The sequence below is a fragment of the Polypterus senegalus genome, chromosome 12 (assembly GCF_016835505.1).
Source record: "Polypterus senegalus isolate Bchr_013 chromosome 12, ASM1683550v1, whole genome shotgun sequence".
Taxonomy (NCBI): Eukaryota; Metazoa; Chordata; class Cladistia; order Polypteriformes; family Polypteridae; genus Polypterus; species Polypterus senegalus.
This window is the reverse complement of record NC_053165.1, coordinates 131,215,548-131,231,446: the sequence shown is the minus strand read 5'-3', so window position 1 is coordinate 131,231,446 and position 15,899 is coordinate 131,215,548. Positions and strand designations below refer to the sequence as shown.

Below are 15,899 nucleotides of genomic sequence, written 5' to 3'. Positions count from 1 at the left end.
ATATGAACATGTATCTAGTTCAGGGGTGCCCACACTTTTTCGGCTTGTGAGCTACTTTTAAAATGACCAGGTCGAAATGATCTACCTACATTAACACACATATATATATATATATATATATATATATATATAGCATAGTTTTACTGTCAAATAATGCAAAGAGTACGCAACGCGTGTTTCACCTTAATTCTGGGCTCATCAGGCGTACACACCCACTGCACCCCCTCTCTTGGATCGAACCTCGGATGTCAGCGTCAAAGTCTGTTTACGTTGCGCCACGGTGTGTGGTTCATTAATTTGACAGCATATACATCAGGGTAATTACATTCATGGCATTCATATTCCAGATCACAATCTGATTGTATGGGAGGTTCCCTACCAGGTAACGCTTGTGGTTGGTCTGCAAGTCGGCAAACATCCGCCACGGTGCCCTCTTCAGTTGCGAGAAGCTGATCATAGAATGTTGCATAGTTTTACTGTCAAATAATGCAAAGGTGACACATGTTTCACCCTAATTCTGGGCTCATCAGGCATACACACTCACTCACTCGGGGGTCGAACATCGGACGTCAGCGTCAGAGGCGAAGCCATGGCGTGTGGTTCGTTTATTTGACAGCGTGTAGATCGGGGTAATTACATTCATGACATTCATAGTCTGAATCACAGTCTGATTGTATGGGTGCATGTGGGATGACCAGTGTGTTAGAAGAAAAGACATCTCAGACTGGCTGCCCTGTATGTCAATCAAGTGGCAAATGCCATAGGGAGGATATATGATAGACTAACATTTAAAAAAAAATTTTTTTGAATGCAACGCGATCTACCTGGACTACCTTTCCAATCTACCAGTCGATCGCGATCGACGTATTGGGCACCCCTGATCTAGTAAGTTGCAGTAATAAGAGCGTAGAAAGCACAATGTGTCCAGTGTGCAGTCATTCAGGCAAGAGCACACCTTTATGCAAAGTACACCAGCAGCTGTGAAGGCACCCTCTGTCTCCACTGAAATAGGCGGCACATCAGATACTGATACACTTGTTCTAAACAACGCCCGCGCTTGCCGTTGCTTTGAAACACCGCCATTTCAGCTTTTACTGATGCATCCAGTTTCTTGTCATCATTCTGTGATGGCAAGTTTCTTGGCAAAGATAATGTGGATGCAACAGACTGACGCATTGCAATTTCAAGTTGCTGTTCAAAGCTGTTTTCTGACAGACGTCAGTGAAGTCTGCCCCGTCCTGGGATTCGTGAGCTGCAGAGTGCAGACTCCTCCTAGTCCACTGTGCTCAGTCTTGGCGGGAGCCAGGAGACTGACTGCTGCTGGTCTGTTGTTGATTGAATTAATCGGCAACACACTAAACCATGCCACTTAATTATTTTCAACTATAACTCTGTTATTTCTTGATCAATTTTTACACTTTTACACGCTATATATGCAAGCTTGGCCGTTCCCGGTTTGCAATGCAGGAATGAAAAATGTCCGGGAATCCAGAATGGATTCCCTAGTGCTACGTGATCTACATCTCGCTTGGCAGTTCGAACATTTAAAAGCGTGTACAGCAGCTGTCCTTTTGTCTCACTGTCTTGTCTCTCTTCTCCCCCAGACATCCTCTGCTCCTGTTGGGGTGTCCCACTCCCGAGGCACGCCCCTATGAAGAGGAAGATTTTCTATGTTTTTAATTGAGAGACAGAACTGTCCTCTCTGACTACACACAGAGTTTGGGTTCACTCCTGAAAGAGATTTATGTTTGTTTGAAGTGTTTAAATAACATTTCTGTCTGTAAAATATCCTGTGCATCTGTGCAACTCCATGACCCAAGCGTGACAGCGTATGTGGATTTCACTTTCACCAAAGAACAAATCTTTTAATTCTTCATTGGGAAGAAGCCGTACTTTTCCCTGATGGAAACACGAATTTGATGATCTACAAGTCTCCAACTTAAAGTTTAAATCTGAACAATATATTCAATCTCTTTTTGCTGTTCCATTATTTCACCGAGTAATAATTTCCGTTTGTTTGCGCTAATGCGATCTTTACTGTCATTTTTTTCGAGACTTTCAAATTTTCGTACTACCATTATCTCTAACCTGCTCTGCATGTATATCGCGCCAACGTTTTTGAATTCTTTACGACATTCTATTTTGTCATCTACTCTTTGTCTTTTATTTCCTGCCAACGTGCGTGGTTAAGTCTCTTGTTACAAAGTCTCGTCTCGTGGGACGTGAAACTGTCTCTCATCAAAAGATCACATCTCGTCACAGGATTAAAAGTCTCGTTTCCCAAGATTTTTTTCTTATAATAGTGATTTTTTTTTTAGTTTGATCCATAATAATTATAATAAAGTTTAAAATTATTATCTTCTAAAATCAACCCTTTAACTTGTTTCAGTGTTAGTATTAGAACTAAAGATTGTAAGCTACGTCCAGTACAAATCAAGCTGCAGAACATTGATTGTTATAAGTGGAGCCATGCATAGCTGGTTTTGGAACAGCTGTGGCTGTGAGGGGGCAGCCTATCTGATTTTCTGGGCAACATTTCATTAACACAGAAGAGTGGGAACGTCAGCACTCCTTAAAATAAACAAAGTGCAACTTTTTTTTTTTTTTTTGGAAAACTGAAGAAACAGGCATTTTACATTATATTTCTGTATTACATGTCAGACATCCATTTTTTGATTCTGCTTGCCCTGGTGCCATCTTGCAAAAGACAGTAAGTAATGTTTGTCCATTACAGGACACGCCCACACTAGCAGTTAACCAGAATTCATTTTGACTTTATATTAGAAGAACATGCACAGCCTTGCAACAGCACCACTGCATATTAGTAAAGTCTATTTTATAAATAGAATTTGTATATGGAAAGGAAAGAGATGTTCAGCCTATTTTTCGTCCTTTACTTCATGATATTTCAAGCTCAGAGCAGAAATTAATCTTGAAAGAGTCCATCACAGGGCACACTTACATAAATACCTGCAGTCAGCCACACCATACTTACCATGCTTATCTTTCAGGTGTAAGTACCCGAGTAGAGTGAGTGTCGAGAGGTCCCTGAAATCGCTGGTAGCCCTGTCCCATCCCCAAGTGAAATTTGGCACTGATAAGTGACATCACCTTTCATTTTTGAGGAGCCAATAAGTATTGTAAAGGGATAAAATTAATTTAAAAATGAACAATCAAACAACTAGAATTATAAACTTAGAAATTTTGAGAATCATGGTTCACATGGCCCATCAGATTGTCTTCATTGGTAGACTACTGTTTAGATTATTGACTAATTCTCTTCCTAAATAGCTGCCTATATGTCCTGACAGGTAAAGCAAAGTAACCTGTAAAGTTATTACAGTCTAATGTTTGTAGTTATAAATACAGTCATGTGAAAAAGTTTGGGAACCCCTCTTAATTCTTTGGATTTTTGTTTATTATTGGCTGAGCTTTCAAAGTAGCAACTTCCTTTTAATATATGACATACCTTATGGAAACAGTAGTGTTTCAGCAGTGATATTAAGTTTATGTATTAATAGAAAATATGCAATATGCATCATAAAAAAATTAGACAGTTGCATAAATTTGGGCACCCCAACAGAGATATTACATCAATACTTGGTTGAGCCTTCTTTTGCAAATATAACAGCCTCTAGACGCCTCCTATAGCCTTTGATGAGTGTCTGGATTCTGGATGGAGGTATTTTTGACCATTCTTCCAAACGAAATCTCTCCATTTCAGGTAAATTTGATGGTTGCCGAGCATGGACAGCCTGCTTCAAATCATCCCATATATTTTCGATGACATTCAAAGTCAGGGGACTGTGACGGCCATTCCAGACCATTGTACTTCTCCCTTTGCATGAATTATTTGTAGATTTCGAACTGTGTTTTGCGTCATTGTCTTTTTAGAATATCCAACTTCTGCGTGACTTCAACTTTGTGACTGATGCTTGAACATTATCTTGAAGAATTTTTTGATATTGGGTTGAATTCATCTGACCGTTGACTTTAACAAGGGCCCCAGTCCCTGAACAGCCCCACAGCATGATGGAACCTCCACCAAATTTGACAGTAGGTAGCAGGTGTTTTTCTTGGAATGCCATGCAAAGCGCTTTTTGTTATGACCAAATAACTCACTTTTTGTCTTATCAGTCCAAAGCACTTTGTTCCAAAATGACTCTGGCTTCTCTACATGAGCATTTGCGTACAACAAGTGACTCTGTTTGAGGTGTGAGTGGAGAAAGGGCTTCTTTCTCATCACCCTGCCATACAGATGTTCTTTGTGCAAATTGCAATGGATTGTGGAACGATGTACAGATACACCTTCTGCAGCAAGATGTTCTTGCAGGTCTTTGGAGGTGATCTGTGGGTTGTCTGAAACCATTCTCACAATCCTCCTATATTTTTCTTGGCCTGCCAGACCTGGGTTTAACAGCAACTGTGCCTGTGGGCTTCCATTTTCTGATTACATTCCTGACAGTTTAAACCTCTGAGATGGCTTCTTGTAGCCTTCCCCTAAACCATGATACTGAACAATCTTTGTTTTCAGATCTTTTGAGAGTTGCTTTGAGGATTCCATGCTGTCACTCTTCAGAGGAGAGTCGAAGGAATGCACAACTTGCAATTGAACACCTTAAATACCTTTTCTCATGATTGGACACGTCTGTCTATGAAGTTCAAGACTTAGCGAACTAATCCAACCAATGTGGTGCTGCAAGTAATCAGTATTGAGCAGTGACAGGCATTCAAATCAGCAAAATTACAAGGGGACCCAAATTTTTGCACAGCCAGTTTTTCACATTTGATTTAACTTTATACAACTAAATACTGCTTCACTAAAAATCTTTGTTCGGAAAACACCCCAGTACTCAGATGTTCCTAGGAAATAAAAGACATACCACTGTTATCTTTTTTTGATGTAAGTAGAGTAAATTATTATACAGGCTGAGAGGGGTTCTCAAACTTTTTAATATGACCGTAAGTATCTTTTATTACGAACATTTATGTAGACATATAGATGTAACTCTTAACACCTTGTAGCAGTGTTAGAATTGTGATGATGAGCACTGTTTCACATCACATGTATCAGTTAATTACAAACCGCAGTTTCTTTGATTTTTTTTTTTTTGTATATCCAGTGGTGAAAGTATATCTAAAAGCATTAGCTCTGTCACACTGCTGCTTATCTGGTATTCATTTCAAATTTTTGAGGTTCTCTTCTTGAAAAGAGTAATAAAAATTGCATCCTTGTTGGTATCTTCTAAATCTGCTCAGTCAAAGAAGACGTCCTGTGCCCCTAGTAGTTTACGGTTATCTGATAAAAATGAAGTCTATCAGTTGCATGCAAAACTGTAAACCAATACAAAAGTAAACTATTTGCCAAACATCTGTGGAACTATGTTAGATTTAATACCCAGCTAAATCATTTCAAACTGTTTTTGCTAAAAGACTTCTGTTTCAGTAGAGTACCAATTGGGGATTCCAGTGGGGTTTCTTAATACATTTTAAGTGAAGATGAAAATGAGTATGAGGTCAGTTTATTATGTTAGTGAAGTTCCAGATGTGGGGTTGTCCTTCACATGAGAGTACGGCTAAACATAAGTCTGTGTGTTTGTGTTGATGCAGCTGCAGCTTCCTACTAAGTCCATATGGTGTGAACTCTGTGTGAGCCCATCTTACTGTAAAATAAAAGAATGGGTTTAACATTGTCTGGAGGCAGTGACTGAAAGACAAGCCACAATTAGATAATCGGTCAGCCAGTCTTGATGATATGCTATGTATTGGCCCATATAAGTTTCAAACTGGGAGTTATGCAGTCTCGGTAGTGAGTACTGTTACCTCACTGTTTCAGAACACAAGTTCAAACCCCTGCCTGCTCACTGTCTCTGTGAAGCTGGTGTATTCTTCTATTGTCTGTGTGGGTCTTGCCTTATATATGAAACATGTTGATTGGTGGGTGTAAATTGGTTGTGTAAACTGTAAATAAATGTGAATTTATGGTATAAGATCAACTGGCACCCCATTCAGCATTCACAGTTGGCTCCTACCTTAAACTGAGCACTGCAGGGTGGATAGGTTGTGGCTTCCTACAACTACGAGATTAAGTTAAGTGAGGTCAGCAGCTGAGTGGCATTACATCTGAAGTCTTCAGAGTACATAGCCGGTGAGGTGTTAAAGGCGTTATATGTTAGTTACCCCATGTGTGACAAGAAACAATAACAAAAACGTTTATTTCTATCGCACATTTTCATTTACAGTTACTTTCCAGGATGTCAAAGAAATAGTTACTAGAAAAGAAAAACAAGTTCAATTAGGCTAGAAAAAAAATGATTAATAGAAAATAAATCAATACAAACTTAGATTTATAACTAGTAGAAAAGTAGAGTCTAGTATATAATATTGTATTCTAAGCCTCGAAAAATGAGTGCCATGATAAGGTCAGATGGCCAGGAGGAAGTAAGTGACAAAATCTTTAATTACTCATATTGCATGAGCCACACGTCAAGTCATCCAGTTCTATGCTCACAACAGACATAGTGCATGAAGTGTTTTTAAAGTACTGTTAAATAAATATCAAATAAAATGCATGAGATTTATTTAATGGGCAATTTTTATATTGTTTGCTGTGGTCCAGCATTGGTCTCAGTAGATTCCCCTTCTATCAGAAAATTTCTTATCTCCATTCTCCATGAAAACATGAGATTAGAATTACTATTGGCCATCACTACAAACTACATAACATATTAAAAATATTAGTTTTGAATGGAGAATTCCTTTAAGGTTTTAAAAATATAACAAAGGTTATAACGACATAATTCAGCACAGCATGACCTCCAAAGAAAAAGCCTAATCTCCCAGAGGCCTGCTAAGAGTATTTAGTGACCAGCAGGAATGACGTGCCTCTCAGGTTATGCTCTTGGCATTGTGGACTTTGCATACGAGATGTGATGCTGGACTACAGACGCTTGACATTGCTTGAGCTTTAAAGAGCTGCAAATGAGGGAAAGCTTTTGGAACAGAAATCATGAAGGTAGAATTTTGGTTGGCTAATGCGAAATTTAACGAAAAATGTGGTTAACAGGGAGCAGTGGTAGCAACTTCTGTGCACCAGCATTCTGTGACCTGTGAATCTCGTTAGACTTAGGCTAACTAGTTAGACTTCTTAGTAGAGTTATCCAAAAATAACATGAGGATGCAAAACAAAGGTGAAGTAATTTTTATCATCATATTTGAAAGAGAAGGCCAAAAATTAACTTTTATTAATAGGAAATCAAAGTCTTACTCTGTTGTTATGTACCATATTTAAAACAAAAGAAACCCGAAAGTGACATTAATGTCCAAGGGCAGGAGCAAACAGAAGAGCAAAAGCTCAACAAAAACTGAGCAGTTCTTCATCCATACAGTTTAGGCAATAATACTGCACTGAGTTCTGAAGGCCACAAAGAGCTTCTTTCAGCCACAATTGATGCCATGTTGTCTGTGGAAAAGTGTTTTCTACTCTTCGCCTGAAATTCAGTATTTGCGAGCTATATTCACATTGCAGGGTTTATTTTAAATCAGCAGCTTCATTTTATTTCTTTACTGAAAAGAGTGAAAATATTAAGATTCTAATACAGTGTGCAGTACTTAAATGCAAGAGTCTGCATTTCTCATCCCATAATCATGATGACTGAAGAGGGTGCAGAGCTTGAACTCTGAGGTGACACAGCAACCCTTACAGAAGTTTGTAGATTTAACGTAAGCATACATAAGAGACCCCCAAATAAAGTGAACCTGCAATTTTGCAAGATACCAGGATTTGAATCCTCGTGTACTTTGAGAGGTTATTGGCTGTATGGGGTTAATCGGCAGGCCCTGCCAGTTGTTTATTTGGCCTGCAGTCAGGAGAGGGTTGGATGAAGTGCTCAGCTGGGAAGGAAGCCAAATAAAAAAAAAGATTAACTGAGGAGAGAGTGGCAGTGGGATTTTAGTGTGACTGGAAGTCCAACTAAGCCAGCTGCATGACTGATAGAGGACACACTCGTTTAGTCAGGGTCAGTAGTGGCCCTTGCGTCTTTTATGGTTTTATTCCATATATTCATCACCCCCTTATATTTCAGATAAATAAAAACATTATTTATCATATTTTATGTTGCTCCAGCATTTTATTCTGGGTCTGGGTTGGCACCAAGAGGGCTCCCTCTTTATTTGTATGTCTATTGCATGTTCCTTAAATGTGAAACGAAGCACTGTTGGCAGAAGTCAGCCACAACTACTCAAACAGTGCTAACATTTTAAAGAAAATCAGCATCAACTGATGAACCAGTCTACTTGATCTGTAGTGGAGTTTGGAATGTGCAACGATTTTCTTTTCAAGAAAGTGTTTTTAGTATTAATGTCTTTCTTCCCATTTCAGGATATTAATATAATAGCAGTTTGTTACAACTGTTTGCTTTTCCTCACAACATTCCTAATGTTTCAGTTCCAGATAATTTGCTCATTAGTCAGGTTTAAAACGGTAAAGCAGTGAGAAGCTGCATTTACATCATATAAAGGATTTTTCCACGTTTTTGCTTTATGCCCTATTAAATCAGATCTGTACTAGAGACATGCCTATTGCTAAAATGTGTGTTTAAAATAAAGTGCTAAATAAACTGATTTATGTAAGCAATGGAATGGGAGAGCCTTCATCTGAACTGCAGCATTTGAAAATGACATTGTAGAATGTGACTTGCAATTCTAGAGCAAAAATACTCGTAAACTGCTATAGTTTTGTTCTACATTGTGTCTTTTCTTTTTTAATCTAGTGAAACTAACATGTATATGTTGATGATGCTCTTTCTATTTTTTAGCAAGCAGATGAAAACTTGGACTTTGAGGAGCAAATTTTGGAGGCAGCCAAGTCCATTGCTGCAGCGACAAGTGCTCTGGTTAAATCTGCATCCGCGGCACAGAGGGAGCTGGTGGCACAGGGCAAGGTTGGTGTTGTAAGCCAGTGTGTTAGTAGTGAATCATGTATAGCAAAATATATCTAACCATGATTTGGGGGAGAAAAAAAAAAGTTGGATTTTTACCTTCATTTTGAAATCACTTAATGAAAATATCCTGAACTCTCTCATTTTTATGACTACATGGAAAATATGATTCCTCAGGTGGTTGACCACCTGGATCAACTGTCATTTGCCTATCAGGCAGAGATTGGAGTGGAGGATGCAGTTATCTGTCTGCTCCACAAGGCTTCCTCTCTCCTGGACAAAGCTGGCAGCACAGTGAAGATCATTTTTATGATTTATCCAGTACTTTCAATACCATCCGGCCATCCTCAGACATATGCAGGCAGAGGAGCCTGCGGTGCTCTGGGTAATGGACTACCGGTCAGGCAGACTACAGTTTGTGAGATTCAAGGACTGTGTCTCTGATACGGATGTGAGCAACACTGGAGCACCATAAGGAATTGTCCTGTCTCCTTTTCTCTTTACTCTGTACACCTCCAACTATAAATATAACACCAGGTCATGTCAGCTGCAGAAATTCTCAGATGATTCTGTACTTATGAGGTTGTATTGATAAAGGGGATGAGACAGAGTACAGGAATCAGGTGGAGAACTTTGTTTGTTGGTGCAAAGAGAACTGTCTGCATCTTAGCATCACCAAAACCAAAGAACTGGTTACTGACTCTCACCACACCAAAGTGCCCCTATGTGCGGTCACTATTCAGAGAGTGGATGTACAGGTGGTGCATTCATACAATTACTTGGGGGTCCACATCAATGACAGATTGACTGGTCTCATAACACTGTCAAACTGTAGAAGAAAGGGCAGAGCAGGCTCTTTTTCCTTAGGAGACTGCACTCCTTCAATTTGGGTAATGCCATCTTTCACGTCTTCTACAGCTCTGTGATAGCCAGTGTAATTTTCTTGTGCTGCGCTAGTAATATCACTTCAAGAAAGGCCCACTGAAGCTAATTAAAAGACCAGGCTCAGTTATCGGATGCATTATGGACCACTGCAGGTAGCAACAAAGGAGAGAGTTAAAATAAAACTGAGGAACAAAGGAGAGAATTAAAATAAAACTGAGTGCCATTATGAACAATGCTGCACATCCTCTCTCTGACACATGAACACTTTCAGCTAATGCATCATTCAGCAGAATTGTGTCAAGAAACACTATGGGTCTCCTTTATACCAACAACAATATGTTTGCATAATGTGTCACTGTGGCTGTGACAGCCAAGTCAGAAGTTTTCTTTTTTTTATTATTTTATTCTTTCTGGTGTGTGTGTGTTCATACAATTGTATGTATGTACTTTATCTATCTATCTATCTATCTATCTATCTATCTATCTATCTATCTATCTATCTATCTGTTTGTCTGTCTGTCTGTCTGTTAAATGAAAGTTCACTTCATTTTTTTATTTATTGGAATTGCAGGATGCTTTGGTTTGCACAAAACACCTGGTTATTGATCACAGTCACATAGTAAACACCGTAAACGATTGGCTCACCCTTTTATGAATAATACATTGAATATAAAACTGAAGTAAGTTTTTTTGCAAATAACAAAAGCACTGTTCAATTACAGTATGGGGTTTATAAAGTCATTATTGTCTTGTGTATAGACTACAGTGAAATTCCTCCTTGCATGTAAACCACTTTCAGGCACCAGGATGGACTATGGAAATTTGTTTTTTAATTACACTTGTTTCAATACTCAGGTTGCTGGCAAAGGTTTATTGGCCTTAGATGACACTTCCATGTATTCAGGCACCTTTTACAACTTTCAGCCGTTCCATAAGAAGTTAGATACAAAAAACATGTATGCATACAACATTGAGTATCTCCACTCTATCAGGTACTTTCAAGCATAGTATTAACATCATAGGACAAAAGCATCTATAAACCAGTAAACACTCAAGTTCTCTAAATGTCATGTTCAGTTTATGCCACCTACATACATTTAATACAGAAACAATCACTTGTCACGGTTTTCTGATAGATAGTCAGTATATTACAGGCAATAAATGCATCTATGATTTATTAGCTGAGGAAGAAAAAGATGGTAACAATTACGTGAACTCCTATGTGCACACTACTTAACACTAGAATTACCAGAGCCTACGAAAAAACTCGTAATTCCGTCCCACCTTAAACTGCTTCTTAAATCCCTTCACACCTCTCCGCCAGCGCCCTTTGTCTTCTAAATGTGCTGATAAAGAGAAGTCGGCTATTCCATCCCCCCACCAATTTAGAACGTCCACGAACTTCTCTCAGCTCATGCCTTGATTGAGTATCTGGGAGTGAAGTGGAGTTTTAGAGTGGAAATAATAGATCGTTGTTTGGAACACACGCATTTCATGTCTGTTCCGTTTCTACAGTAATCTGTGTCAACACATTGTTAAAACAGAAACTTTTTTATATTCTAGTAGTAGATGACAAAATGTAGGCATAAACTATATAATGTATGAAGCCTGAAGTCCAAATAGCAAAGAAACATTTTCACAAGAATAACACAATTGCACTTTTATTCAAACATATAACTGCAGAAACAAAAAGCCGCCTTAACATGCGACATTGACACCAGTTTACTGTAACTGACACCGTGGCTCAATAGATTCAGCCCCCGCTTGGAATCAAGGGGTCGTGGGTTCGATCCTGCGCCCCTCCGTTTCGAGAAGTAAACTGCTCTTGTCTTACTGTTTTAGAATAAAAGCATACATTTGATTTCAGTCTGTAACAGCCGGTGCAGTTTATGATCCTTGTAAAGGTTAGCTTTTTTTTTTTTTATTCACTTTTCACTCTCTCAGTCGCGTTCAGAATCAATCCATACAACCCCATCTGACACGGCTGTTTTCACTAAAGCGCGCTATAGCTCTGCAGTGTACCACGATGCATACTAACGCACAATCACCCCGGTTCTGACACACAAACGCTGGCGAAGCTGCCTTCTTCGTATCTCACCGTCACTTGCTTTTCGTTTTATTGAGTGTTCCTGCCAGTCCCGCATGTTGCTGTATGCTTTTTCTTTGTACTACAGGACATGCAGAGGAAAGAATGGTAAAGACCAGTAACTTCGGCGCTATATGCAATCATCAGACACTCCCCATCTGCCCGTGTCGCTCAAACACAGAACATATTTGGTGTAAAAGTATAACAAAAGTGCACTTTTATTCAAGTGCACTTTTTCCATCGCTTTTCCTGTAAGAAGCAGTGTACACACTTCTCTCTATCCAGCATACAGCAACATGCGAGGACTGGGAGGAACACTCAATAAAACTGAATAAAAAGAAAATCAAGTGACGGTGCGATACGAAGAAGGCAGCTTCGCCAGCGCCTGTGTGTCAGAACCGGTGGGGGCGTTAGTATGCATCGTGGTACAGCACAGAGCTATAGCGCCTGTATTCTGTTTCTTTTGTACTCCAGGGCACGCAGAGGAGAGAATAGTAAAGAGCAGTAAGTTCGGCGCTATATGCAATCATCAGACACTCCCCATCTGCCCGTTGTTTTGTTATACTTTTCAATATTTTATACTGCTCAAACGGGCATGCTCAAAAAATACACGTGTAATGCCACGAAAAGTGCACGCAAACACTTCATTTCGCAAACAAAACAAGTGCACTTTTATTCAAAACTACCTGTATAACCAAGAAAAAGAAAGCAAGTTACAGTAGGCGATTGATACGACATCTTGCATGGTGCAATGCTAAGAAGTGCAGATTTTCATTCCGTGCTATATGAAATCATCACATTCAAATATTAACAGTTCCCACACACCCAAGGACCGTCCTTCCTACATTTACGACACGTGTACTTGTTGCAGTGTACACACCTCTCTGTGCTATGGTTTCTATTATACTGAATGAGCACCTGACACTGTACTTTCTTCCCTGGGGAAAGGTCCCGCATCAGAGAATTTCCAGTTCCTGCATAAATTTACACCCGATCTGACGCTGTTCGTTTTCAAATAATATTGCATTAGTGCGATTATATTTTCACATATATTGCCTCTTTCTTTCAGGTGTGTAATAGAAACCACAGCATAGAGAGAAGTGTGTACACTGCTTCTTACAGGAAAAGGCGATGGAAAAAGTGCACTTGAATAAAAGTGCACTTTTGTTATACCTTTACACCAATATATGTTCCTGTGCTTGAACGGCACGGGCAGATGGGGAGTGTCTGATGATTGCATATATACAGCGTTTGTGTGTCAGAACCGGGGTGATTGTGCGTTAGTATGCATCGTGGTACACTGCAGAGCTATAGCGTCTTTAGTGAAAACAGCCGTGTCAGATGGGGTTGTATTGCTTGATTCTGAACTCGACTGAGAGAATGAAAAGTGAATAAAAAAAAAAGCTAACCTTTACAAGGATCATAAACTGCACCGGCTGTTACAGACTGAAATCAAATGTATGCTTTTATTCTAAAACAGTAAGACAAGAGCAGTTTACTTCTCAAAACGGAGGCGCGCAGGATCGAACCCACGACCCCTTGATTCCCAAGCGGGGGCTGAGTCTATTGAGCCACGGAGTCAGTTACAGTAGACTGGTGTCAATGTCACATGTTTAGGCGGCTTTTTGTTTCTGCAGTTATATGTTTGAATAAAAGTGCAATTGTGTTATTCTTGTGAAAATGTTTCTTTGCTATTTGGACTTCAGGCTTCATACATTATATAGTTTATGCCTACATTTTGTCATCTACTACTAGAATATAAAAAAGTTTCTGTTTTAACAATGTGTTGACACAGATTACTGTAGAAACGGAACAGACATGAAATACGTGTGTTCCAAACAACGATCTATTATTTCCACTCTAAAACTCCACTTCACTCCCAGATACTCAATCAAGGCATGAGCTGAGAGAAGTTTGTGCACGTTCTAAATTGGTGGGGGATGGAATAGCCGGCTGCTCTTTATCAGCACATTTAGAAGACAAAGGGCGCTGGCGGAGAGGTGTGAAGGGATTTAAGAAGCAGTTTAAGGTGGGACGGAATTACGAGTTTTTTCGTAGGCTCTGGTAATTCTAGTGTTTAGGCAGACTATAGTTATAGGGCTTGGCAGAATTGCCACCTCGGAATGTTGGGGGCACCAGCCGGGTGTAACCATTCAATTGGCAAACAAAAACTGTGCTCAGTGGCAACAATAATGGAAAATCTCGGCGTGTTGCCTGGCACAATAGAAAAAGGTTCCTCTCGTGGAGGGTTCATGTATTACATGGGAGCTTGCTCCAGGCCAAGTTCAGGTCCAAAAAGCAGACAACCTCATCTGGGGACCTTTGGATTTTTATAGACACCAACTGGAAGGGCAGGGCTGGCTGTGGGCACTGCAGTCGGGTGATTTCCTGGTGCTTCTCAGAGCAGCGGGTGGAAAGGGAGAAACCATTAGTGTGAGCGCCCTCCTCTAATCCCATCATGGCAATGCTTACCCCAGCAGAGCCAGGAAGGTGATCTCCAGGTACATGTGCATGACAGAGTCAAAAAGTATCTGCAGAGTATAGTATTTATAAAAATTAATTCAGAATTTACACTTTTGTAATATAATGTCCAAGGTTATTAAGCACGCTTAGTCCAACAGTCACACTCCAGTTTGTCTGATCCATCCCACATGCCATTCTATTTTGTCAGCACTAGTGGATGCAGGAGGGTGTTCTTCATTTGTAACACTTGTGTGGCCATTCCTGAACTTTTCATGGATATTTTACTGAATTGTTTTCTGCCCACTGCTATCAGGCAATTCAAAGCTTCCTCCCGACATACTCTTAAGTTCTTTTTGACATTTCTGCGCAATATACATTTATTGACGGTCATATGAAAAAGTTAGCTCTTTGGATTTTTGGCTGGGCTTTCAAAGTAGCAACTTCCTTTTAATATATGATATGCCTTATGGAAACAGTAGTATTTCAGCAGTAACATTAAGTTTATTGGATTAACAAAAAATATGCAATATGCATCATAACAAAATTATACAGGTGCATAAATTTGGGCACCCCAACAGAGATATTACATCAATACTTAGTTGAGCCTCATTTTGCAAATATAACAGCCTGTAGACACCTACTATAGCCTTTGATGAGTGTCTGGATTCTGGATGGAAGTATTTTTCACCATTCATCCATACAAGATCTCTCCAGTTCAGTTAAATTTGATGGCTGCTGAGCATAAACAGCCTGTTTCAAATCACCCCAGAGATTTTTGATGATGTTCAAGTCAGGGAACTGTGATGGCCATTCCAGAACATTCTACTTCTCCCTCTGCATGAATGCCTTTGTAGATTTCGAACTGTGTTTTGGGTCATTGTCTTGCTGGAATATCCAACCCCTGTGTAACTTCAACTTTGTGACTGATGCTTGAACATTATCCTGAAGAATCTGCTGACATTGGGTTGAATTCATCTGTACCTCGACTTTAACAAGGGCCCCAGTCCCTGAACTAGCCACACAACCCCATAGCATGATGGAAAATCCACCAAATTTGACAGTAGGTAGCAGGTGTTTATCTTGGAATGCAGTTTTCTTCTTCCGCCATGCAAAGCGCTTTTTGTTATGACCAAATAACTCAATTTTTGTCTCATCAGTCCAAAGCACTTTGTTCCAAAATGAATCTGGCTTGAATAAATGAGCATTGGCATACAACAAGAGACTCTGTTTGTAGTGTGAGTGCAAAAAGGGCTTCTTTCTCATCACCCTGCCATACAGATGTTCTTTGTGCAAATTGCAATGAGTTGTGGAACAATGTACTGATACACCATCTGCAGCAAGATGTTCTTGCAGTTCTTTGGAGGTGATCTGTGGGTTGTCTGTAATCGTTCTCACAATCCTGCACATATGCCGCTCCTGTATTTTTCGTGGCCTGCCAAATCTGGGTTTAACAGCAACTGTGCCTGTGGGCTTCCATTTTCTGATTACATTCCTAAAAGTTTAAACCTCTGAGATGGCTTTTTGTA

At 39.7% G+C, this 15,899-nt stretch overlaps 1 protein-coding gene across 2 annotated transcripts in view; it reads left to right on the top strand.

Moving 5' to 3' along the window:
• tln2b (talin 2b) overlaps window positions 1-15,899 on the top strand; it is a 679,676-nt gene that overhangs the window by 652,491 nt on the left and 11,286 nt on the right. For both annotated transcript variants that reach the window (XM_039773443.1, XM_039773442.1), the window contains one exon: window positions 8,817-8,942. In XM_039773443.1, the coding sequence (XP_039629377.1) occupies window positions 8,817-8,942 (126 nt within the window). The remainder of the gene's footprint in view (window positions 1-8,816; window positions 8,943-15,899) is intronic.